Here is a 24,804-nt window from a genome sequence, read left to right on the forward strand (position 1 = left end):
ATTTAGTAATTTCTTAATACATATGTATGTATGTACATTGAACTAATTTTGATCAGGTTAACTGACTTTCGGAAGTGTACCTTATATGAGAGCAATTATGGACTGATTCGGAAAAAAGGAATGATTTGTATATACTATTCTGATTTCATTATTTCTTAATTAGCTATATGCATTTAAGTAATTTTCGGAAATGGACCTTATAATGGAGCTATGAATAATTGTAGACCTATACAGATCTACGTTTGTAATATGATTTCCGTTGATATTATATAAATACCTGCAAATTTTTTTAGAGATACCGATATTTTTGAGGAAGTTATTAAAGATAAATTCATTTCCGGGAATTTCTTTGGCAGTTTCTGAGAAAACTACTCAAGAGTTAAGAAAAAACGTAATTTTTGTTTGGGTAGTCTGAAATTTTTACTTTTTCAAACTGCACCGGATAATAATAAATATTTTGGGTTTTTTGGCGCAGACAGTAGTAAATATTAGAAATAAAGTCAATAGAAAAGTAGGGAAAAAGGTATGAATTGAACGTCATGGAAACATATATATAAAATGATCGATAATCGACTTTTGATTTTCTAATCAACATGAATTGTTCATTAAATTTTTAACAGCGTAAAAGAAAATCTTCAAATATAGTGGAAAATTTAATAAAAATCCCTAAATTTTATGTAAATACCAAAATTCCCCAAAAATATTTTTAAATTCCCACATTTGATAGGGTAATAAAAACACCCGAATTATTTAAATTTTTCTTAATTTTGTATGCAGTGTATTTGTATTTCTCTTTGAAAACTTTTTTAAAAGTTTGCAAAACTTGAAAGTAAAACTTAAACATTAATCTTATACAACGCTAAAACTACATAAAATGAAATGTATACATACATACATACATAAAAACTTATAAAACTAAGGCAAACATAAATTTCGTTTATCGTATTTTCTTCTTATAATTAAAATTAGTTAAAATCAAATACAAACACTTAAAACAACTAATATCAAAACGTTATTTACAAAACAAACAATAAATTGAGTGCGAAGGGTTTGTAGGAAGCGGGAGAGGGAATCTAAAATTACATAAATTAATAAATTTCATACAATTAACGGCAAGATAATCTCAATTTGGCCTGGCAGAACGCTTATGCTCATAAAATTTCTCACACACGTTTCGTAATCTTAACACGTAGACCATATTTGGGACGTAAAATCAATTCACCCAAAAGGGTTAAATCCTCACGTCTATCGACTGCTTCAATTTTATATTTACGTAATACTGTAGAGAGAACGGCTTTCTCTTCGAGTATGGCAAATTTCTGGCCAATGCAATTACGGGGACCAGCACTGAAGGGTATATAGGCGAAAGGATGGCGACCAGCACAGTTCTCGGGTAAGAAATTATCAGGATTGAATTGTTCTGGTTTGGGGAAGATGCGAGGATTACGATGCAACATGTAGGTCATAATAATGGCTGTAGTACCAGCAGGAACCTTGTATTCGCCTGTAATATAAGAAATTTAAGAATTGTTAAACAAAAATTTTCTAAATTTGTAAAATATGAAGAACTAATTAAATTTTGAACTTACCAATTTGCACATCTTCACCAATTGAACGTCCCATCATAGGCACCGAGGGGAACAAACGCAAAGCATCCTTAATACAACATTCCAAATAACGCATATCCATAAGATTCTTCATAGTGGCGGGTGTATCACGATCATCACCAAATATCGATTCCAATTCTTCATAAACACGTTCTTGATATTCTGGATGAGAACCCAACAAGAATAGAGTCCATGATATGGCAGCCGAAGTAGTATCGTGACCTTCAAACATAAATGTATCCACCTCCTCACGTATATCATCGTTGGACAAATGTGTACCATTCTTAGAGTATTCAATCAAAAGATCCAAGAAAGCCAAACGTTTCTTTTTACCCAAATCATCATAAGCATCGACAGTGTTATTATTGTTGTTGTTATTATCGGCCAATTCAGCTTTACGTTCACGAATCACACGATTGGAGAAGCCGTGCAGGGTGTTGATGTAACTGGTGTGACGTTTGTAGTCGTCCGTCAAACGGAAAATGGCATCTAAATGTAACCACAATTTGGATTGACGATTTTGGATAATTTCACCAATTCTAAGGGGGGCAAAGGAAAGGAAATAAATTACTTAGAAAAGTCAAAAATGATATAGTGTTAAAGTTGTTTCCGTTTATTTTATTGTGTTAAAAGGTTGGTGGTGTAGTATAGCTGCGAAGATGTTGAGAGATGGTACATGGAAGGGTTGAAGCAGTTTGTTAATCTTATCAATGAATTGTAGTTTGAAGTGTCATTCAATTGGTTTTGTTTTCTTAAAAATAATGACAAATTGTTGCTTTTATTTGTAATCCTGAATGTCATTTATTTATCTCTTTTATAGTTTACACATCAGTAGTCCCCTTTGTTCAAACTACAACTACAACTGAGTGTTTAAACTGCTTTCTGAGTTTCAGTCTATTGAAGGCACAATAGGGTCCAGAGCAGAACACCAAGTAAAACTAAATATTCTCTGGTAATCAGAAATGGCTCTAGAACAAATTATATTTTCGTTCATTGTCCAAAAAGAAGCTAAATTAGGATAGGGCACAAAAAAAGGAACCCAGAAAGTTTATTTATGACATGAATATTTCCCAGTTTAGACTCTATATGTGTGCCTTATTTGATGTAAAGCAGATATGGACAATTCAGTACTTTTTTTAGTACAATATAACTTCGAAAAATACTGCAGTACCCCACGACATTTTATGTACTTTCTCTAACTTACAAACTTTTGATAGACTGCTAGTCTATAGTCTTGTCTATAATCTAGTCTATAAACTAGTCTAGTATATATTATTATCTATAGTCTAGTCTAGCCTATAGTCTAGTTTATAGTCTAGTCTATAGTCTAGTCTATAGTCTAGTCTATAGTCTAGTCTATAGTCTAGTCTATAGTCTAGTCTATAGTCTAGTCTGTAGTCTAGTCTATAGTCTAGTCTATAGTCTAGTCTATAGTCTAGTCTATTTTCTAGTCTATAGTCTAGTCTATAGTCTAGTCTATAGTCTAGTCTATAGTCTAGTCTATAGTCTAGTCTATAGTCTGGTCTATAGTCTGGTCTATAGTCTAGTCTATAGACTAGTCTATAGTCTAGTCTATAGACTAGTCTATAGTCTAGTCTATAGACTAGTCTATAGTCTAGTCTAGTCTATAGTCTAGTCTATAGTCTAGCCTATTTTCCAGTTTATAGTCTAGTCTATAATCAAGTCTATAGTCTAGTCTATAGTCTAGTCTATAGTCTAGTCTATAGTCTATTATATAGTGTAGTCTATGGTCTAGTCTATATTCTAGGTTATAGTCTAATCTATAGTCTAGTCTATAGTCTAGTCTATAGTCTAGTCTATAGTCTAGTCTATAGTCTAGTCTGTAGTCTAGTCTATAGTCTAGTCTATAGTCTAGTCTATAGTCTAGTCTATAGTCTAGTCTATAGTCTAGTCTATAGTCTAGTCTATAGTCTAATCTATAGTCTAGTCTATAGTCTAGTCTATAGTCTAGTCTATAGTCTAGTCTATAGTCTAGTCTAGTCTAGTCTACAGTCTAGTCTATAGTCTAGTCTAGTCTAGTCTATAGTCTAGTCTATAGTCTAGTCTATAGTCTAGTCTATAGTCTAGTCTATAGTCTAGTCTATAGTCTAGTCTATAGTCTAGTCTATAGTCTAGTCTATAGTCTAGTCTATAGTCTAGTCTATAGTCTAGTCTATAGTCTAGTCTATAGTCTAGTCTATAGTCTAGTCTATAGTCTAGTCTATAGTCTAGTCTATAGTCTAGTCTATAGTCTAGTCTATAGTCTAGTCTATATCTAGTCTATAGTCTAGTCTATAGTCTAGTCTATAGTCTAGTCTATAGTCTAGTCTATAGTCTAGTCTATAGTCTAGTCTATAGTCTAGTCTATAGTCTAGTCTATAGTCTAGTCTATAGTCTAGTCTATAGTCTAGTCTATAGTCTAGTCTATAGTCTAGTCTATAGTCTAGTCTATAGTCGTCTATAGTCTAGTCTATAGTCTAGTCTATAGTCTAGTCTATAGTCTAGTCTATAGTCAGTCTATAGTCTAGTCTATAGTCTAGTCTATAGTCTAGTCTATAGTCTAGTCTATAGTCTAGTCTATAGTCTAGTCTATAGTCTAGTCTATAGTCTAGTCTATAGTCTAGTCTATAGTCTAGTCTATAGTCTAGTCTATAGTCTAGTCTATAGTCTGTCTATAGTCTAGTCTATAGTCTAGTCTATAGTCTAGTCTATAGTCTAGTCTATAGTCTAGTCTATAGTCTAGTCTATAGTTAGTCTATAGTCTAGTCTATAGTCTAGTCTATAGTCTAGTCTATAGTCTAGTCTATAGTCTAGTCTATAGTCTAGTCTATAGTCTAGTCTATAGTCTAGTCTACTAGTCTAGTCTCTAGTCTAGTCTATAGTCTAGTCTATAGTTAGTCTATAGTCTAGTCTATAGTTCTAGTCTATAGTCTAGTCTATAGTCTAGTCTATAGTCTAGTCTATAGTCTAGTCTATAGTCTAGTCTATAGTCTAGTTCTAGTAGTCTATAGTCTAGTCTATAGTCTGTCTATAGTCTAGTCTATAGTCTAGTCTATAGTCTAGTCTATAGTCTAGTCTATAGTCTAGTCTATAGTCTAGTCTATAGTCTAGTCTATAGTCTAGTCTCTAGTCTAGTCTATAGTCTAGTCTATAGTATAGTCTATAGTCTAGTCTATAGTCTAGTCTTAGTAGTCTATAGTCTAGTATAGTCTAGTCTATAGTCTAGTCTAGTATAGTCTAGTCTAGTCTATGTCTTAGTCTATAGTCTAGTCTAGTCTAGTCTATGTCTAGTCTAGTCTATAGTCTAGTCTATAGTCTAGTCTATAGTCTAGTAGTCTAGTCTATAGTCTAGTATATCGTCTAGTCTATAGTCTAGTCTATAGTCTAGGTCTATAGTCTCGTCTATTAGTCTAGTCTATAGTCTAGTTTAGTCTCGTCTATAGTCTCGTCTATAGTCTAGATCTATCGTCTAGGTCTATAGTCCGTATATCGTAAGTCTATAGTTAGTCTATAGTCTAGTCTATAGGTCTAGTCCATGTTTGTCTATTAGTCTAGTCCATAGTGTTAGTCTATAGTCTATTCTATAGTCTAGTCTAAAGTCTAGTCTATAGTCTAGTCTATAGTCTAGTCTATAGTCTTAGTCTAAGTCTAGTCTATCGTCTAGTCTATAGTTATTCATAGTTCTGTCTATAGTCTAGTCTATAGGTCTAGTCTATAGTCTAGTCTATAGTCTAGTACTATAGTAGTCTATAGTCTAGTCTATAGTCTAGTCTATAGTACTAGTCTATAGTCTAGTCTATAGTCTAGTCATATCTAGTCTATGTAGTCTATAGTCTAGTCTATAGTCCTAGTCTATAGTCTAGTCCTATAGTCTAGTCTATAGTCTAGTCTATAGTCTAGTCTATAGTCTAGTCTATAGTCTAGTCTATAGTCTAGTCTATAGTCTAGTCTATAGTCTAGTCTATAGTCTAGTCTATAGTCTAGTCTATAGTCTAGTCTATAGTCTAGTCTATAGTCTAGTCTATAGTCTAGTCTATAGTCTAGTCTATAGTCTAGTCTATAGTCTAGTCTATAGTCTAGTCTATAGTCTAGTCTATAGTCTAGTCTATAGTCTAGTCTATAGTCTAGTCTATAGTCTAGTCTATAGTCTAGTCTATAGTTCTAGTCTATAGTCTTAGTCTATAGTCTAGTCTATAGTCTAGTCTATAGTCTAGTCTATAGTCTAGTCTATAGTCCTAGTCTAGCCTAGTCTAGTCTAGTCTATAGTCTAGTCTATAGTCTAGTCTATAGTCTAGTATATTTTTGGGGTATTTATAAATATCAGTTCTAAAAGATTATCTTTTGTCAATACATTTAAAGATTTTAAAGGGAAACCAGTTATTTTTGTGAAATAACTGTTTCTATAAATGTGGATTTTTTTTAATTCGTTTAATAAATTTAAATCAATATTAATTAATCTGAACCATGTACATTTTTATGGATGATTATAAAATATAGCAAAAATTAGAAAGATATATTAAAAATTAGGAAGATTTACTTAATAAAAGTTTAGTAAAATCAATTTTATTACAAAAATTGGACAAAACTCACCCATAAACAGCTTTGACATAATCAGACTCACTATTACTTTGGGCATAAATGCTGCGACCCATGGCAGTTTCTGTAATAATCATAAATAGGAATGAGTTAAAAAAACTATAATAAAACCAAGTAAAGAATTTGGAAACTCATTTGCTTTAATATGTATTACAAACTTCCTGTCAAGTGTTTTATGAGGCACATCTATTAAAACCATTAACAATCAAACTTACCACACACAATATCTAAAGTACATAATGTAACATATGGAAAAATGTTGAATGCCTCCGAAGACAATTCACGTTCAAGTTTATGAGTCAAAATTGCACTTTGTTCGTTGAAAACATCAACGAAATCATCCAAAATTTTGAAATGAAAGGCTGGTGTTAAAATCTAAAAAAAAAAAAAAAAAACAACAAAATAAAAACCCAAAAATAAATCACAAAAAATACAAAGAAATAGTAAAATTAACAGACAGACTTAATAAAAGTACACAAAAACCATAAAAATTAAAATAATAAAAACATACAAACACAAATTAATTACAATTAAGAAATTAACAACTGTAAGCATCATTAAAATGATGAACAAAAACAAAAAAGCAGTGTAGAGAAATAAATACATAAATTAAATTAATGCCTTTTTTCAAATTTAATTTCTGACCGTACTTACCTTTCTTCTGGAGTGCCATTTCCTGCCGAAACTAGTCAAAAGACCGGTGCCCAACCAGGGACGCAAATAATCGTAATCATGACTTTTATCAATGAATTTTTGACTGTTTAGTATAGGCTGAAAGATTTTAAATTAATTAGTTATAAAATGTTTATTATAAGATGTTAGTAATAGATTTGACTAACCTCTACTGTCTCAGGATCGAATACCATGACATAGGCATTAGTGCCTTGCCATACTTTATTGATGCCAAAACGATTACCCCACAAACTTTTTGAACCAGTAATACGGGCAAATAATTCTAAAAAGATAACCAAACAGAAGTTATTTTTAGTAATTTGTAAATAAATAATTTCAATAAGATCATATCTTATGAGGAAATACTGTACATAGAACTTGTATATGGAATTTGTATTAAAGAATAAAATAAAATACTGATTCAAACAAAAATCTGATAAGACACTGGTAGCAGTTAATAAAGGGAACCGACATTTTATTACTTAATTTTAATTTTTTTTAAATTAAAATTGTTTGTTATTTGGGGGTTTACCACAAACACGATCTGTGCAATATATTTTTATGACTTTTAACTTACATATTTTAAAATAGAAATTGAAAATATGCTAATATTATGAAACAATTCTCAGGAGGAAAGGAATTAAACACAAATCTAGTTTTGTAGTATATGGTTCCTTACATACTGTTGCCACCATGTTGACAACCTGGATCTTGGGAATGAATTTCTTTGATAATAGGTACCGGGGTTCCGCTTTAAACACTTCAACTTTTACTTTAACATAATTTTAGTAAGGAAGGAACTAAAACATCATAATGTTAAATAATATATGTATGTTATTTTCATATTTGGATTAGTTTTGGACCAGTCCTAGTCTTTTGAGGAGTACTCTTTACATGCGTTTGCCACAGAAGCCCGGATATGTCCCGAATGTCACCAGTTATCGTAATTCCCACAAAAGGGGTTAAGGGGGTTAGTACGATTTCAGTCAGATTTCACATGCGTAAAGACAAAGTCTTGTCGAAGTTAAGTTTTGAGTTTAAATCCAATAAAAGGAAATTGAGGGATATCATGAAATATTTGGATACGCTGTTAGTAAAAAACTGGACTCGGATGGTTAAAAAAGCAAATGCGAATATCTCCTAAGCTATAAGAGATAATTACAGCTACCAGGACTAAACATTTAAAAGTTACAGAATTATTTCCTTATTTTTTATTCTATATCATTGTGTGGCCACGGAGTGAATCAAACTGGAAACCGTTGAACTCATATTGAGGGCCATCTAATAAGCCACACCTCTGAAGTGGCATTTGTCAAATCGCACCTAACACCAAGAGATATACATATGTATTTGATACAGAGAAATATGACGGTAACCCATACATCGGGCTTTTTAAACAACATTCTACGTAGAGAGATTTATATTCAAATAGAACATATGTAAGTAAAGTTTGAACCGAGATCAGCTGATGTTCATATATGTATGTATGTATGTGGTTGGGTTTGAAATGAAAATGTTTGGAATAAAACCAATAAGCAGGTTAATCCTGAAAGTTCTATATGTGATAAAGTCGCATCATTAGCCCGATATAGTGGTTCTCACATATACATATATGTCAAATAATCTTAGTATATCTCAGTAAATAGCTAAGAAGGGAATGACAGGAATCTGTGTATGTTTACAAATTCATTTCCTTGTCCTTATATTTACGACTTAAAGGTAAAGTCCGAATCGATGTTTTATATCCAGCAACCCGGTATCGAATTTTTACATTTAAGACACACACCCATACTAATGTTTGAACTAAAGAACCCTAGATATTAAACATACATGAATCTAAACAAGTACGTATACAGAAACTTAAAATAAATTTACTTTTTCTGTTCAATTTCTTATAAAAATTTGTATTTTGTGTGAGCATTTTTTTGTTTGTTTTTAAAACAAAACAACTTTTTTACTCCTTATTTGAAAGTACTTATTTAAGAAGTTATTTATCAGTGAGGGTGGTAAGTACATACTTGCCTCCAATGTCATTACCGTGTTAAAATAATGAGTTAAAGTAGTTATTTGCAAGGGCTTTTTCAGTTATTTTACTCATTACTTTTCAAAGTTTTTGCTGGGTGCTTATTCAAAATTATAAATAAATATTCATGAAAGCGCAATAAATGCACTATGGCACGAAAACATTTCATGGAATGCAAACATTATCATCAAAGATTTAATTCATTAGAATTTTTTATAACGAATTCATTATTAATAATTCAAGGTTTTGTAGTATAAAGTGGGCGTTTTACATTACAACAACAACATAGTAGTGTGAAAATCACAAGCTGTCACTTCTGAAACTGACCCTTGAATTTACTCACAGAGTTTACGATTAATATACAAAATGCCATTGAAAACTTCTGTTTATTACAATTTAATTACACAAACACCATAAAACTAAAAATAAAATAAAGAATCATTGTTGCATAAATTCACAAACAAAAGATTGTTGAATGAATTTTCATGATTTCAAAATCAAATTTTCTATTCCACTCTAATGTCATAAGGTGGCGATATGTGTGAATTTGAGTACAATTTTATTTCAACATTAAACAAATACAAAATTTGTTTATAATTTTTATTGGTTTTTTGGTCGCATATACAGACAACAACCAGAATGAAGTTTATGAATCAAGTCAAGAGGTGTGGAGACAACTATACCTAAGACCACAGCAGAACAAAGAGCATTAACGTCAAGAATTTTATGTTTTGAAAAAATGCGTTTTTTTATAGACAAATTTTTATGAACATTTTCGTTTAATTCTAAAAAGAAACTGGATGGCCTTCAGTTTTATTAGAAACTAAACCTAAAATAATAAAATAATTTATTTTTTTGCAAATAGTATAATAATTTTAATTTTTGTTATATCATCATCGTCAGCATGATTATCAACATCATTAAGTAACATAATTAATGTTTAATATAAAATAAATTACTACAAGACAATCGCATAAAAACTTCCCCCAATTCTAAAGAGGAGTATTCTAAACAAGATGATAAATTTACAAAAAAAAATATTATAATAAAAATCTAGTTTTTATTAAAATTCTAAAAGGCAAATTTTATAAATGACAAGTTCTATTTTTCGTGTTTAAAATTAACTACAGTTCTATGTAACTAAAACGAACAGAACATTAAATGAATAAATTGGATATATAAACTATAATTTTTGGTATTTCAAAATATTCCTAATTTGAAATAAGTCATTTATGAATCTTTTCTTTAACTTTTATATCCATTCACTTTATTCAGGCTCTACTGTTGTTGACTCTAATCGTATGATTGAGTATTTAATGGTTCTTATTCTTTTTCTACAACTTCAACTTCTTAATATTCATCTCTAATCATTTGTGTGGTTCACCTTGGTCCCTTTTGTTGTATTTTTACGAATATTTTTGTATACAACCACAAAAATTATTATTAATAGCGATTTTTTCTTCTTCTTCTTTTACAATAATTTATCTTTTGCAAGTTTCTTATATAAATTCTTAATATAATATTTTATGTTCTTTGGCTTGTGTTCTTTGAAATTTTTAATTTAAATTCTATTCACAAAAATTTACATGAAATTTAAAAATATAAATGATGTTTTATTTTTGATATTTTGGGGATTTTACCAAAAAAAAAAAAATATAATTATGTGGTCAGTGCTTTTTGAAAATTAAATTGGGAATAGCGCCTAGAGCCTGAGATACTTATTTTGTTATTAGTATTGGAAATACATAAGTATTTACATATGTAAATGTTATATTTATTACAGATTTTTATGTTGCCAGTTTTCATATCCAATTAATATTAATTTTAAATTTACTTCCTAAAATTTTGTATTTTATATAATTAACTTGAAAAATATTGCTAATGAAAATATTGGTTCCTGATATAATTCTAAATTTAATAATCAAGGGGGGATATATCAGGGTTTAGTCTGACAGAGTATTTTGTAACGATATCAAAAGCAAAATTCTGAAAGTTAATAACTAACTTTTAATATACCAATGGACCAATCAAACATGTTGTCAACAGAGTGCTGATCAAGTTTGGTTTACTAATAGGTTCAAAAAAAGTAGATGGTGAAACTGAAGCAGGTATTTGTGGACCTAACTTCTAGAAAGCAATCTCAGTCAAGCGGCGCTCAAGGCCTTACTATCATATGAAGTCAAGTCGGTATCGTAATAGACTGTGTGACATCACTAAATGAATTGGGTAAACACAAAAAAATAACCTTATGTTGGATATCTGGCCATGAAATCCATTCTGGGCGGATGGGCGGATAAAGGGGCGCCCATCGCCCATTTATCGACTGCGACAAGCCTATGCCAAAGAAAGATGCGAATCGTGGGTCGAATCGCAGTTTGCTCGCCACTGGAAAGCTACAACAGGGCTATCAAAGGGAAAATCTCAAAAGTTATTATCGCTTAACATAAACGATCTTAGACTACTAACGGGATTACTCATGGGACACTGTGGTCCCAGATATCACCAATTCAAACTAGGTAACGCCATATCAAAGATTTTGTGGCTGTCAGGAAGAAAGCTCTGAACACAAATTGAGTAATTGTTCAATGCTAGGATTACGTCGAGCTAGAATATTGGGTGCTGCTTCTCTAGCCCCGAAGGATATATACAACCTCTCACCAATGCACAAAAGATCGTGGTGCTTATTGCCCTTTCTAATCTAACTTTTAATATAAACTTACTAAACAATATAGTCTCTGATCAATCCATTCTAGGTAATCTTGATCATTCTAGGTAATCATGATCCATTTAGGTAATCCCAAAAAAACTCCCTTGTAAACGTTATTAGAGTACATGATCCGTTTAGTAGTCCTATGTAATGCAATCATGGACTATGTTGATTTTTTTTAAACAACCTGCATTACCATGTTGCGGATCATGTACTCGTATAATTTTAGCAAGGGGACGGTTTTTTCAATAGAGTGATGTAATGCATGGATGGCTTACATGGTCCTTATCTATCACATCACAATCTTAAATGTAGTGTATATTTTCCATATACATATTTAGATTAGTTTCGGACCAGGCTTTTAAGGAGTACTCTTTACATGTGAGTGCGGAGTAGTCTAAATTTGTGCAGGGTTTTAGGCCCTAATCCAAGATTTTGAAATGAAAGTGTTTCTTTACAAAAAAACACACAGTTTTTTAAATTGTTCCGTTTTGTATATTTAAAATTTTCATTTTCTATTCCAATATGTTTATTCCAAATCCTTATAGACAATGGGTTATATAAAACGATTTGGGTTTATCGGTTGAAATCAACTTTCGGGAGCCCCATAATGTCTATGAATGTCACAATGTATGAGAGACAAGACAAGTTCAAGGGTCTGTATATACAAACTAAAAGATTAATTTCGCAAAACCTAAAGATTATAAAAACTCTTTTGGTCGGAACAACGATCATATACTAAAACTTACTTTTAATTGTATGTATACCGGCTTAATGATATTGTTATGGGGTGACCCTACGAGAGCAGGACGAGAAGCCTCCTCAAAATTAGCAAATCTGAGGTTAGTCTGATGGTACGTATTCTGAGCGGACACATAGGATTACGGACACAGCAATACAAAATTGGATGTGCGGATTCAGACGAATTTCGAGTGATCGACTCGGTTTTTTAAACCATTTTTTCAGCTTTACCAGTGTCGGTTCTTTCTAAATGTTGATTTTTCGAATATCGAGTAATTCGTTTTTTTTTTTTATTTTCTAAAACCGGTTTCGAATACTTTTTTGCTTTGTAATAAAAGATAACTTAAAATAAATTTTGAAGTAAATAATAATACAGCCCGTCTAAATTTTAAAAATATTGGAGTCCAATACTTTTTTGATTTTCCTAATTAATTAGCAAATTTTATTTGTAAAATTTATTGGAATAACTGATTAATCAAATTTTATCAATCTTAAGATTTTTTTCAAATTAAAATAGATTTTGTTATTTATAGTGAAAAACCGGTTAACCGTTTTTTTTTTCTGAAATTCAAAAATGTCAACCGGTTTTATTTTAAATGTCAACTATTTAAACTATTCGAAAACCGGTTTTTGGAAAATGTCGAATAATCGATCACCCTAGTAGAGAGGACAATGAAACTCTGGAGCACTTTCTTTGCCATTGTCACATTTCCTTAAACCATTAAGTTTGCCAGGACTTGGGCTTTACACGAATACGTGATAAGTTTAATTCTGATTTTTGAGACCTGATATTTATACATTTTGTATTTCAACTGATTGCCGACAATCGTAAAACCATTATTTATCCGATGCTTTCGGCATTATATGTTATTCCAATTGTAACGCTGAGTTGATATGGCCGAGTATGAGCCGGAGCTAAGATCAAATTGCTGCGGAAACGATTGATTGTCAGATTACCCACAAGTCGTAGATCTCCAATAGGAATGTGAATAGTTTGTACTTATTTAGTACGATACAAATTGCTTATCGTCACAAATAAATTATTGATTTTAAAAATAAATCTTAATTGGACCCACGTAAGATCTGTCAGAAGTATTTTACAGTTGTAAATTAATAAGAATTAACATTAATTCCTAATAATACCGTTAAACATATTTATTAATACACACTGGTATGTAAGGAAGAACAGAAAACATGACCTTGAAATTATGTTTACACTTCCGTCATATATTTTGATGACTCTTATTTTATTGATACAAAACAGTGATCAGCTGTTAAAGTGACAATGTTAATTAAATTCACATAAATTTGAATTTTTTAACCAGTTTAAATCGTTAAATATTCATACAAAAATTAATCTAAGGTGGTGTATTTGATAGTGGCAATATAATAATAGCATAAATTCAGATACATATTTACATTCATATTTAGGCACAGATTTATGGTATTAGAAAAATTTTAACATAATTACATATTACAGAATATTTTAAAAGTATCAGGGAAATAGGAACAAAAATATCAGATTTTGAAAATCTTAATAGTTGCTGTAATTCGTTTTCGATATTATTTCTGGTGCTAAAAACAATATGAGTATTTATTTACAAACTCTACTATGCAGCCTCTTAATAGGTTAATGAACATCTTAATATCATTTTAATTTGAATAAATACATATTTATGTTTATAAATATACTACTATGACTAATTGATATTATAGGTATGTATGTAAATTTAAAAAGAAAAAAACAAAACGTACAAATAATTTGGGTTTTTGCTATTATTTTGATGTTTTTGTTTTCTTTCCTTTCCATGCGTTTCTTTCGTGCGAAAAATTCACACGAAATCTAATGTTTTGCCACCTTTTTATTATTTTACATAATAAATACGAGTTCCACCCTAAAGTCATGGGCAGTGTTGAAAAGAGTGTATTGTTTTTGTAAATTGTTGAAAAACGTTGGGGTTTATCTTCCATTTCAGGACATAATAGCTTTGCATGAAAAGGCAAAAGCCCGAGAGTTTTACGTGAGTTTGTGTTGTGTAAGCCGTGGGATATACTTTTTCAATCACAGGTTGAACTAGCGATAACTTACTATTCCGCTTTTTGACTTGCAAAGAACACTCATATAATTTTTGTTCATGACTTACGCCGGTCCAAATTATCTGGAGACTAACCACGGCTGTCCCGTTGCAATCTTCAGGCCATATGTATGTACATATCTGAAGCATTCCTCGACGACAATCTACAAACACACTTATGAGATGGCGTCTATTCCTAATAAACCAGACGATATCGAAACGATATTACATAGGTGATAAAAAGTATCATAAGTAATAGCCGAAACATACCCTAACAAAAAAGAGAACTTAATCGATATTAGAGGAATAGGATATATATATATATAAACAAAAGAACTAAATGTTAACCCTGCGTAGGAAGAAATCTGTAATTTCTCAAGAAACACGAACATTTCTGCGTACGTTGAACACTCTTTCCAGGTCAAAAAAACACCGGTTACCGACAGAATTAAGTACTAGTACACCAGTCCCACTATGACTTTTGTATTACATGTACAGGGACGTAACGGTAAGAGTACGAGAAGCCCTTTCTGAATGAGGAAGTCTGAGAATAGTATGATGGGACGTATTCCGTGTAGACAATCAGTGGGTGCATTCAGATAAATATAGAGCATGCGGAATTCTGCAACACTTTCTTTGCCATTACCAGGCATTCGTCTTAATTGCCATAAACTTGGCAGCGAATAGTGTCCAGAAAACTAAGTTTCTCAACATCGGACGATAAAGAAGTATATTCGTCGTAATTGGCATAAATTTGGGAGCGAAGAGTATCCAGGAAACCAAGTTTCTGCACGCAGAGAAAAAACATGGTTCAAAATGGTTACTGCAACTATCCCATGTTTACTGTAACAATATATTGTTTTCAAAAACATATAATTGTTATTTTAATTAGATTTTAACAATATTTAAGTTACTGTAAACATTTTCATGTTCCAGGCAATTATAAATTTGAGTATAATTCACTGAATCATAATTATTTTTACAACAACTAAATACTGATAACAAGGAAATCATATTCTGTTATTAACAACCATTTAAACTTGCAAATAACCATAATATGTTATGTTATATAACCATTGTATGTTATGTTGTTATAAAAAACCATTATATGTTATGTTGTTATATGTCTGCTGATACATCAACAAATTAATACAACAACAAAACAACTTTTGCTCACAGAGATTACTTTTTCATGTGTGTTTTTTACTCGACAATAAAATGAATAATTCTCATTTGGTTTATAGCAATAAATGTATAAGTATTTCAGTTTGCATAGAATAATGTAGTTATGTTTTTGTGAATCAAATTGAAATTTGCGAAGTGTGCTAAGTATTGTAAGTATGTAATCTTTATTTATATATATATATATATATATATATATATATATATATATTTTTACTTTTTTTAGAAACTGTAATTTTACTGCTTCAATAAAATTTATTTTGATTTCGATACATAGTTTTGAACGAAATTTTGAACACATTGGATCATAATATGATCATGTATAACAATATTATTATGATAAATAGAAAAATATTATGATGAAATAATTTTAACGGTATTTAATCATAATATGATATTTTAAATTTGTTACAATAACGATATTATGTTAAGACTACAATCATAATTTTAACCATAATATGTTGCTCTTGGAACATGGTTACCACAACCATGTTTTTTCTCTGCGTGTGTATAAAGGAGCGCACAACAGGCTCGATAGTGACCTAGGTGTATTTCTTGGAATCACATGAATTATACAACCTCCTCTCGGTCTAACCGACTTTGTTCTGCAAAGGAGACTTGATCGAAAATAGAAGAACTTTCAACAATATCAAAAAAAAGTTATAGCCATTTTTTATAAAAATAGATAAACTTATGTTAAATGTAAGTATAGTTTTACAATAAAAACACAAAATAATTATATGTTTCAGAAGTTTTTCAAATTCTATGTATTAAAATCGAGTTCAATTAAACATTTGGTATGTACTCACTCGATGACATTGAACGCAATACACAGCCTCAAATTATTCGCCAAATTCTAGTATTGTGCATATACGAACAAAGAACTCAATTTTGTTTGTGCTAGAATTTAGAGATTTTTTTTATAAATTGTTTTAAATAATAAAACAACAACACAAGTACTTGTTTAACCAAAAAAAAAATAGCTGAAATTTAATTAAATTCGCATGAAAGAAATTTAAAAAACCAACACTTAAATACCAACTCAAGCATATGTCTAAACCTGACTTGAGTTCTATTCAGCCATGTACTTTTTCTACAAATATTTTCTATACATTGTAAACGAAACGTTAGAATTTAAAAAACATAAACAAATTTTTAATCAATTTATCTATAATTGATGATTTCATGATTCAAATTGTAGGTAATGATTAGAAAGTTTTAATTAAAAAAACTTGATTTTAAAGATGCTTGCACGTGGGAAAAGAGAAGAATTTCTAACTTAAAAAAATAAGGTTGAATATATTTAAAATACAACAAATATATTTCAAGGTATTTGTTCAAACAATGTGGTTGCATTTGACACACATAATTAACAAAAATTAGTTTATATTACACAGTAACCGCTAAATTAGTTCAAATTTCTATTACAAAATAAATTCAAATCTAACATAAAGATTTCTATACAATTTAAGTTTATCTATGAAGCATATCAAATGCACGAACTTCAAAAGTACCCTTCAGTTCTTGGGGTACATCTATGACTAAAAGAATATGGCAAAAGTGAGCGTTAAGCTTATCAAGCTTGTGCTGTATTTGTTTCTTAAGATTTATTAGCCACCGGAAATGCATAAAACCAGTTTTTAACATCCTTATATTCAAAAATAATGTTTATCAATCAATCAATCAATAAAAAAAATGTTGTCTATTTTCAAAACACACTACGACAACTTTAGCCCTTGACTATAAACGTTTGTCAGTGCATGCGCAAATACTCACGTTTATCACCAATATCTTCTCTAGTTTCTAAGCAACGTACCCAAATGCAAAACAAACATCAAATAAACGTCTTTTCCATTATCGTTTGTAGTTCAATTTAAAAAAAAAAAAAAAAAACTGATTAAAAAAACAATTTTTATTACTTTGATCTCATCAGTTTGATGACGCGATTTTGTGTGTTTATGTGTGCAATTTGATCGAGCGAGGTCTAATAGCGTCAAATGCTTTGTCATCTTCATCATGATCATCATCTATCTTTCTTTGAGTTCGTAATTAAAATGGTAACAGACCACCACAAGATTCAATCAAAACAATTTGTACGTAGAAAAAAATCAGCTCAGTTTTTTTTCAAAATTTATGTAATAAACATTCAAAATAGATTGTTGTTGTTGTTTTTTTATGATTATTTTTTTGCGTCCGCTGTTATGAATCTTCAAAACAAACACTAATTTACAGGTGTAGTAAAGTACACGAATAAACTTAATACATTAGGATGGTGCTTAATGAAGAAGTTTTAAATTTCCAACTATGTAATAAACTCTTATGTTTATTAGTTGGATTTGAATCATCAATCGAATTAAATATATAATTTCAAAGTATTATGAGACTTTTGGGCTACAGTTTTATGACGAATATCAGCTTTCTATATTCCTTCTTTTAGGTCCTACCGGATTTTGCTTTTCGTTAGGCTGTCTATTTTCTCTAATAAACAGAAAGATAGACCAGACGTCATAAAATTTTCTCTCAGAATAATAAAGTTTTACTTCAAGAACTTTTTTGGAATGGATATTCAAATAGTGTTCGATGATCATTATTAATTCCAAGTAAATTATTGTCCCTCATTTATAAGTACCCACCTAACAATGACTCGGAACAAACAAAAAATGTTTTATGAAAAAAGTGATAAATAAATATAAATCATAATACATTTTTTTTTGCTTTTTTCACCCGGTCTTTATAACGAGTCTTAAATTTTTTGTTTGTATTTATTAAATGGTGTTTTTTCCTCTCTCTTAACTGTTTTTTATCCAGCAGTTTCAAAAGTCGCAGTACTTGTAGATACATACAAACGAATGCGAGTGAGTACAAATGTTTAGATTTATATTATTGTTTGTTGAACTACTTGTTGGTAGTTTTTTTTACCCTACACTACTTTAGTAGGGAGGATATATTGAATTTGTGCTGATGTTTGTAACGTATAGAATTAATTAATGGTCCTATACCTATACTTTCAAGTAAACCAGTCGGCTCATAATCATTATCTGAGACGATTAAGCCATCTGTCTGTCCAAGTAAACCTTGTAATCAAACTACATGTCGCACTTTTTAAGATAATTCGATTATATTTGGTCAACGTATTATTTTTATTTGATATCGGTCCATTTTTTCACCCCCGAAATTGCGCTTTGGAGCTCATAATTATGACAAAAATACCAATATCTCTATAAAAATAGGCTCATCTATAGATATGTATAATCATAAATGATACTGCGATTCTTATTTGACCATAGCCCCCTACAAAGTCACCCTCTTGAAATGGCTTAAACGTCTTCAATTCCCTTATAAACACTTGTATTTCGGCATAACAAGTTTTTATTTATGTCAAAAAAATCCTTTCACTAAATTTTGTTAGGATCTGTACGAATTTAATCCCAAACTATATAACCTCTTTCAGAAAATCTGAGCTTCATCAAAAATATATCGAAATAAGGCAAATTTCAACAGAAATGCTTTGTTATTAAAAATAATACACATTTTAGATATACTTATACTGGTGTAGAGTATCATATGGTCGGTCATGCCCGACTATACTTTCTTACTTGTGAAAAGGTCTACATAACGGTTTTTACACTGATTTGTGTAAATATATATATCTAGTAGAAAATTTGTTAGACTCAAAAAATTTACCGTCATTTAAACGTCATTATACTGTAGAATTGACCTTAATATTGGGATTTCATAACAGAAAGTGAAACCTTTTCTTTTAGATATGAAATAAGATTGTTTTTGGGAAATAATTCGGTAGTTAGTTAGTTTGAAAGTAGGATATATCAAATCCGAAGTAATACACCTAGGCCTCTATCAGGCCTGTTGTGCGCTCCTTAACCAGTGGTGTATAGTGTTCCAGTCTGGTAGACCGGAGGCCACTAATTCGGTAACTTCGTAGTAATATTCTTAGTTGGAATCTGAACAAGTTGACGGGGTAGTTGATATTTCTTGGGCTTGATTTTTGTTTTTTTATACAAATTTCTTTATCATTACATCCTACTAAGTTTTTGATAAGATGTTTATTCATGAAATAGTCCTCATATTTCAAACAAAGTTAAGTACTGCTATACTTCCGATTGTTGTGTTCTCTAAGATTCTAAATTTGGGCAAAATACATAAAACAAATAGCCCTGCTTTTCTTAATACTCCGATTACATGTTCTACCCTTAAATACGGTTTAAATGACCTGTAAAATGGGTCCATAACTAATACACTTAATTTTTTTTGGAACCCCTAAGATTGGATCAGGTATTGGCAATGGACTGAATAACTTTGGAATGCTTAATCCGATTTCAAAAAGTACCTTTTGTAGAACAAAAAGTCCCTTTTTATAGGTTCTCACATAATCCGGGGTCTACATACTAAATTTCATGTTTCTAGCCAATAACAACATACTGCTTCATTCGCAATTGTTGTTCTTGCTTTACTTTTTTTTGTTAACAATTAATACAATAACAATATTTACCTTATGATTAGGTGTATTGTTGTAGTTTGTTTATTATTCTGTCTCTGCATGCACGAAAAATCTAAATTTTTGATGAAATTTTCAGAGGTTGTCTTGGATTTTTGCTCATATCTCCGTTATGAACCGATTTTGCTGATTTTAAATAGCGATCTTCCCGAAAGCATGTTTGACAGAATTGTTGAAAATTTGGATCCCGAAGATATCTGGGTCTTCAGAAAATTAATTTCAACAAACAGGCAGACAGACGGACATAGCTTAATCGACTCCGCTATCTATAAGGACTCGGAATATACATATATACTTTATAGGGTGGATCGGAACATTATAGAAATTACAAACGGAATGACAAACTTATATGTATATACCCTTCTCACGAAGGTGAAGGGTATACAAAATTCAGCTTTTGTAAATTTTTGGTTTTTTCTAAGTTTAGGTTAACATATCACGATGACTGAAGAATATACAACATAGGTCAAACTCTTAAAGGTTATAATGTCTTAACTATAGCGCGAATCTCAATCCTTATAAAAGTATACTTTAGTATCGTTTAATTGTTTACTTGCAAATAATACTTAAATGAATACAACTGTTACTGAAAATCCATTACACAGGCCGACAAAATTTGAAAAAAGTCGAAACCCTGAGACTAAGTTAAACTTTTCTGTGTCCGAATCTGAAATCAGACTTTCTCCATCACATCTGGAATTCGAGATATCATGTCCTGAAATTTGAAAAAATGACATTTTTTGACACTTTGTGACACATTATAAACGTGTCTAAACAATTTAATTTATAAAATTTTGTATGCCATCTGAAAGTTCGTTCTGTCAACTTTAAAATAAAGGCTTAATATCTGACATAGCTTCTTGCTTCTTCGAGATATCTACACCCAAAGTATGAAAACACATGGCTTTTAGTATGTTCATGGTATTTAAACCTCACTTTACTACAGTGAGAGGGGAAGGAAGAACAAGGAAGATATTTCAGATGTTAAGCCTTTATTTTAAAGCTGACAGATGGCAGATGGCATACAACATTTTATAGATAAAGTTGCCTTGACGCTGTTATAACGTCTCAAAAAGGGCCAAAAATGGCGTTTTTTCAAATTTCAGGACACGATATCTCGAATCCCAGAAGTGATGGTAGTATACTACGGTATCTGAGCTAAAAATTTTGTCGCCCTGTGTTATTGATTCAAATGTGCTATTAATGATTAATAATTTAAGAGCAAATAAATGGTTTAACAATTTGTTACAAACCCGTTTAACAAATAAGGTTCTTGACTTAGTTTTTGATGTGTAAAAAGAGTGTGTTTTTGTGATATTAAAATATTTATTAGATATCCCCAGAGTTTTTGATATTAATTGCATAAATAAACAAAATATTTTTTACATTAGTTATAAATAAAATAAATCAATAACCTTGACTTTTCTTACTAAATGAAGTGATTAAGAACAAACCTACATACAAATCTTCTATAAACATTTCAATTCACACAATAAATATTAGCAGTTTAGTGTTATTTATAAAATAATAATAATATAAATAATATTTAAATAAAGCCAGAATATTTATTTTATTTTTATTTAAAATGCATTTAAGAATTTTATAAATTTTATTCATTCCATTGTTTGCTCCATTAACAATTTATTTCCTTAAATTGACACACATCAACGGCATTATTAAATGTTATTAATGAATGGATCAATGGATGTTTATTTAAAATAAATATTAACAACTATTTTATGAAATCTTTATGTAGAATCTTAACAAAAAATACACCCACAAATTAGCAATAATCCATAAATATTCCCACATTAATTATTCTAAACCACACGCCAACTGTCAAAAAACCGATTTTTTTATTTTGCTTAATCTTTTAGTGTTTTTTCAATATTTTTTATAAAACAAACAATATTATTTGTTTAAAATACAACAACAACAAGAAATAGTGGTACAAATTTACCTTAAAAGTTTTTACGAAAAAAAACTCCAAATTTAAAACATTTTTTAAATTTATTAACCATTAACAACAACAAACAAATATTTAAGTGGCAAATTTAAAATATAATAAAAAATTAAATCGAAATTTATTGCTTTTGTTGTAGTTGTTGTTGTTATTATTTTACGGCTTAGTTTTTTCTCACGCACAACAAACAAACATTTAAAACAATATAATGATGATAAATAAATAATTTAAACAAAAATAGTAGTTGTAGACATTAAAACAATTAAAAAGCCTACACAATTATTTTTGAATAATTATTTGTAGCTACAACAACAACAACAAAAATAATAATAATAATGATGATAATAAAAATTGTTAAATTTAAATTAAGTAAAGTACAAACAATGTTGTACTAAGTAGTAATAAAATTTGAATTAAAAATAAATTATTTGGAGACCCCATTAAGTAATGTATTTGGCATACAGTGGCTAACAATAGTGAATGCGTTAAAATTATTGTTAGTATAAATGGAGTCCAACTAAAGTCGTCCGACAACAAAGAAAACTTTATATTAAGACAAAAACTTAGCCAAACTCACGCAGCAAGAAGTCGACTTTACGTACGAGTTTTTCCAATGTTTAAAATGTCGTCTTTTTGACCATTCGCCTTTCTTTAAGTAGACAAAATTAGAAAAAGTCGTCTTTAACATACATACGTCGAAAAACTCGCTTTTAATGAAAGAAAAGTCGAATGATCAAACGACGTCGACTTTTTTAACGTTTCGTCGACTTCTTGCTACACGTTCTTATAGGTTTCTATAGTTGAAACGACTTTTCGACTTTTTGCATTTAGTTAAAAGTCGACTTTTTGCATTTTATGAAAAGTTGATTTTTCGACTTTTTTCATTTAATTAAAAGTCGACTTTTAGTATTTTATAAATAGTCGACTTTTTCCGACTTTTTTCGACTTTTTCCGACTTTTTCCGGCTTTTCGACTTTTTGGCTATTTTCGACTTCTTTAGACTTTATCCGACTTTTCGACTTTCTTCGATTTTCGACTTTTTTCGACTTATCGACCTTTTTTGACTGTCCGACTTTTTTCGACTTTTATTTACAAAGTCGACTTTTTTCATAGACGATAGTCGAGTTATCGACTTTTTTGGAACAAAATAGTCGACTTCGACTTTTCGACTTTTTTCGACAAAAAGTCGATTGTTCGATTATTAGAAAGTCGATTTGTAAAACCCTACTTTCTTATGAAAAGTCGATTTTTCGATTGTCTTATTACAAGAATAACGAGTTATCGATCTTTTCAACAAAAGTTTGCTATGGGGTTCAAAAAATCGTCTTTCAAACATTGTTGACATTTCGAACATTTTAATAGCGACATTTTGACTTTTGACAAAATTGCTTACAATTTTGTTCAATAAAGTCGGTAAAACTACTATTTTCAATAGCCGAATTTGTAAATAAAAGACGGAAGCATTATAAAATAAACATTGCACAAGATTCAAAATATGTCAAAAAATAACTAAAAATCGACTATTTTAAATAAATTATATAATCCTAATACGAATTTGTAACCATTTTTGCAGAAAAGTGTTGCCAACCAATAAAACAAATTGCCAGAAGACTGTAAAAAGGACGTTTACACGATCACACTTTACGTGCGTAAAGTCTAATGAAAAAGTAAAATGAAATTCCATCCGTATGACAAAAAAGAGAATAAAAGTTGTATGATTTATATTTTTTGTGTTTACTCAATAACAATAACAAAGTAAGATGGAAACAGCTGTTTCACTTTTTTTGTATGTGTTTAGTAATACATCCCTGATCTAATGGGACTTGCTTGTTTTTTTAATCATTTCAAAAAGTGAATAGAGCCATACGACTGTCAAATTTTCCATCCGTATTTTCTCCCAATGTGTGATGGTTTCATTGCAAATTAAGTATATACGAATCCATCTGTAATCTTCTATACAAAATTTTGACAGGTCATATTACTTCTGTGCTCGTGTAAAGAGGGCATTAGTTTAATTAAAAAACGATTTTAAAAGAAAAATATCGAAATTTTTTATGGAAGGTTGACTACCGTTACCGCTAAAATACCTTTTTGGAAATAAACCAAAATACTTTAACATTATTCGGATTCTAAGCTTTTTGCTTCCATTATTACTTTTGAAGAGCCCTTTCAGCTCTCTAATGTTGCCCTTAAAATAACGCTTCCAATTTACCATTGCCGCTTAGATACCGTTAGTAAGCACAATTACCGTTACCGCTAAGATATCGCAATTGATATAAGTCTAAATATGTAGCGAAACCGTTACCTTTTCATTCGAAACTGTTGCTAATCTTTGTTTAAATCACAACCTTATCTTACAGGGCAAGTTTCTGTAACAATTTAAATCTAAACATTTTTGTATTGCTTCTTTCTTAATATTATTATTATACTACATTTTGAGCCCACTGTTTCCTTTGTAATTGAATATAATTTATTGGGAGAAAAATGTGAAATTATTTTTCAATTATGTTGCATGGTACATTTTTCTCATCTCATTTTTTTCTGTTGTTTTTTCTGAAATAAATTATTTATTTAATGATGCTAATTGTGTGTGCGTTTTTATATTTTATAAAATAGATTTATTATGTTCCCCTTCTCCAGTACTTGAATGTTCATAAATAAAAAATTAACAATAATTTTGAAGTACAATTTTACTTTTACGGACAAGATCATGGTAATTTTA

At 30.1% G+C, this 24,804-nt stretch overlaps 1 protein-coding gene across 1 annotated transcript in view; it reads right to left on the reverse strand.

Moving 5' to 3' along the window:
- Positions 1–753: 753 nt before the first annotated feature.
- LOC119607211 (cytochrome P450 4c3) overlaps positions 754–24,804 on the reverse strand; it is a 29,854-nt gene continuing 5,803 nt past the window's right edge. Inside the window, exons 2-7 of the mRNA XM_037961034.1 lie at positions 7,043–7,158; positions 6,858–6,974; positions 6,419–6,578; positions 6,198–6,267; positions 1,590–2,146; positions 754–1,504 (exon numbers count right to left, since the gene is read on the reverse strand). Coding sequence (XP_037816962.1) covers positions 1,164–1,504; positions 1,590–2,146; positions 6,198–6,267; positions 6,419–6,578; positions 6,858–6,974; positions 7,043–7,158 — 1,361 coding nt within the window. The 3' untranslated portion in view covers positions 754–1,163. The remainder of the gene's footprint in view (positions 1,505–1,589; positions 2,147–6,197; positions 6,268–6,418; positions 6,579–6,857; positions 6,975–7,042; positions 7,159–24,804) is intronic.

This window comes from Lucilia sericata, unplaced genomic scaffold (genome assembly GCF_015586225.1).
Source record: "Lucilia sericata isolate MDLA Ls3-8-SP2 unplaced genomic scaffold, ASM1558622v1 Contig000677F_arrow, whole genome shotgun sequence".
Lineage (NCBI taxonomy): Eukaryota > Metazoa > Arthropoda > Insecta > Diptera > Calliphoridae > Lucilia > Lucilia sericata.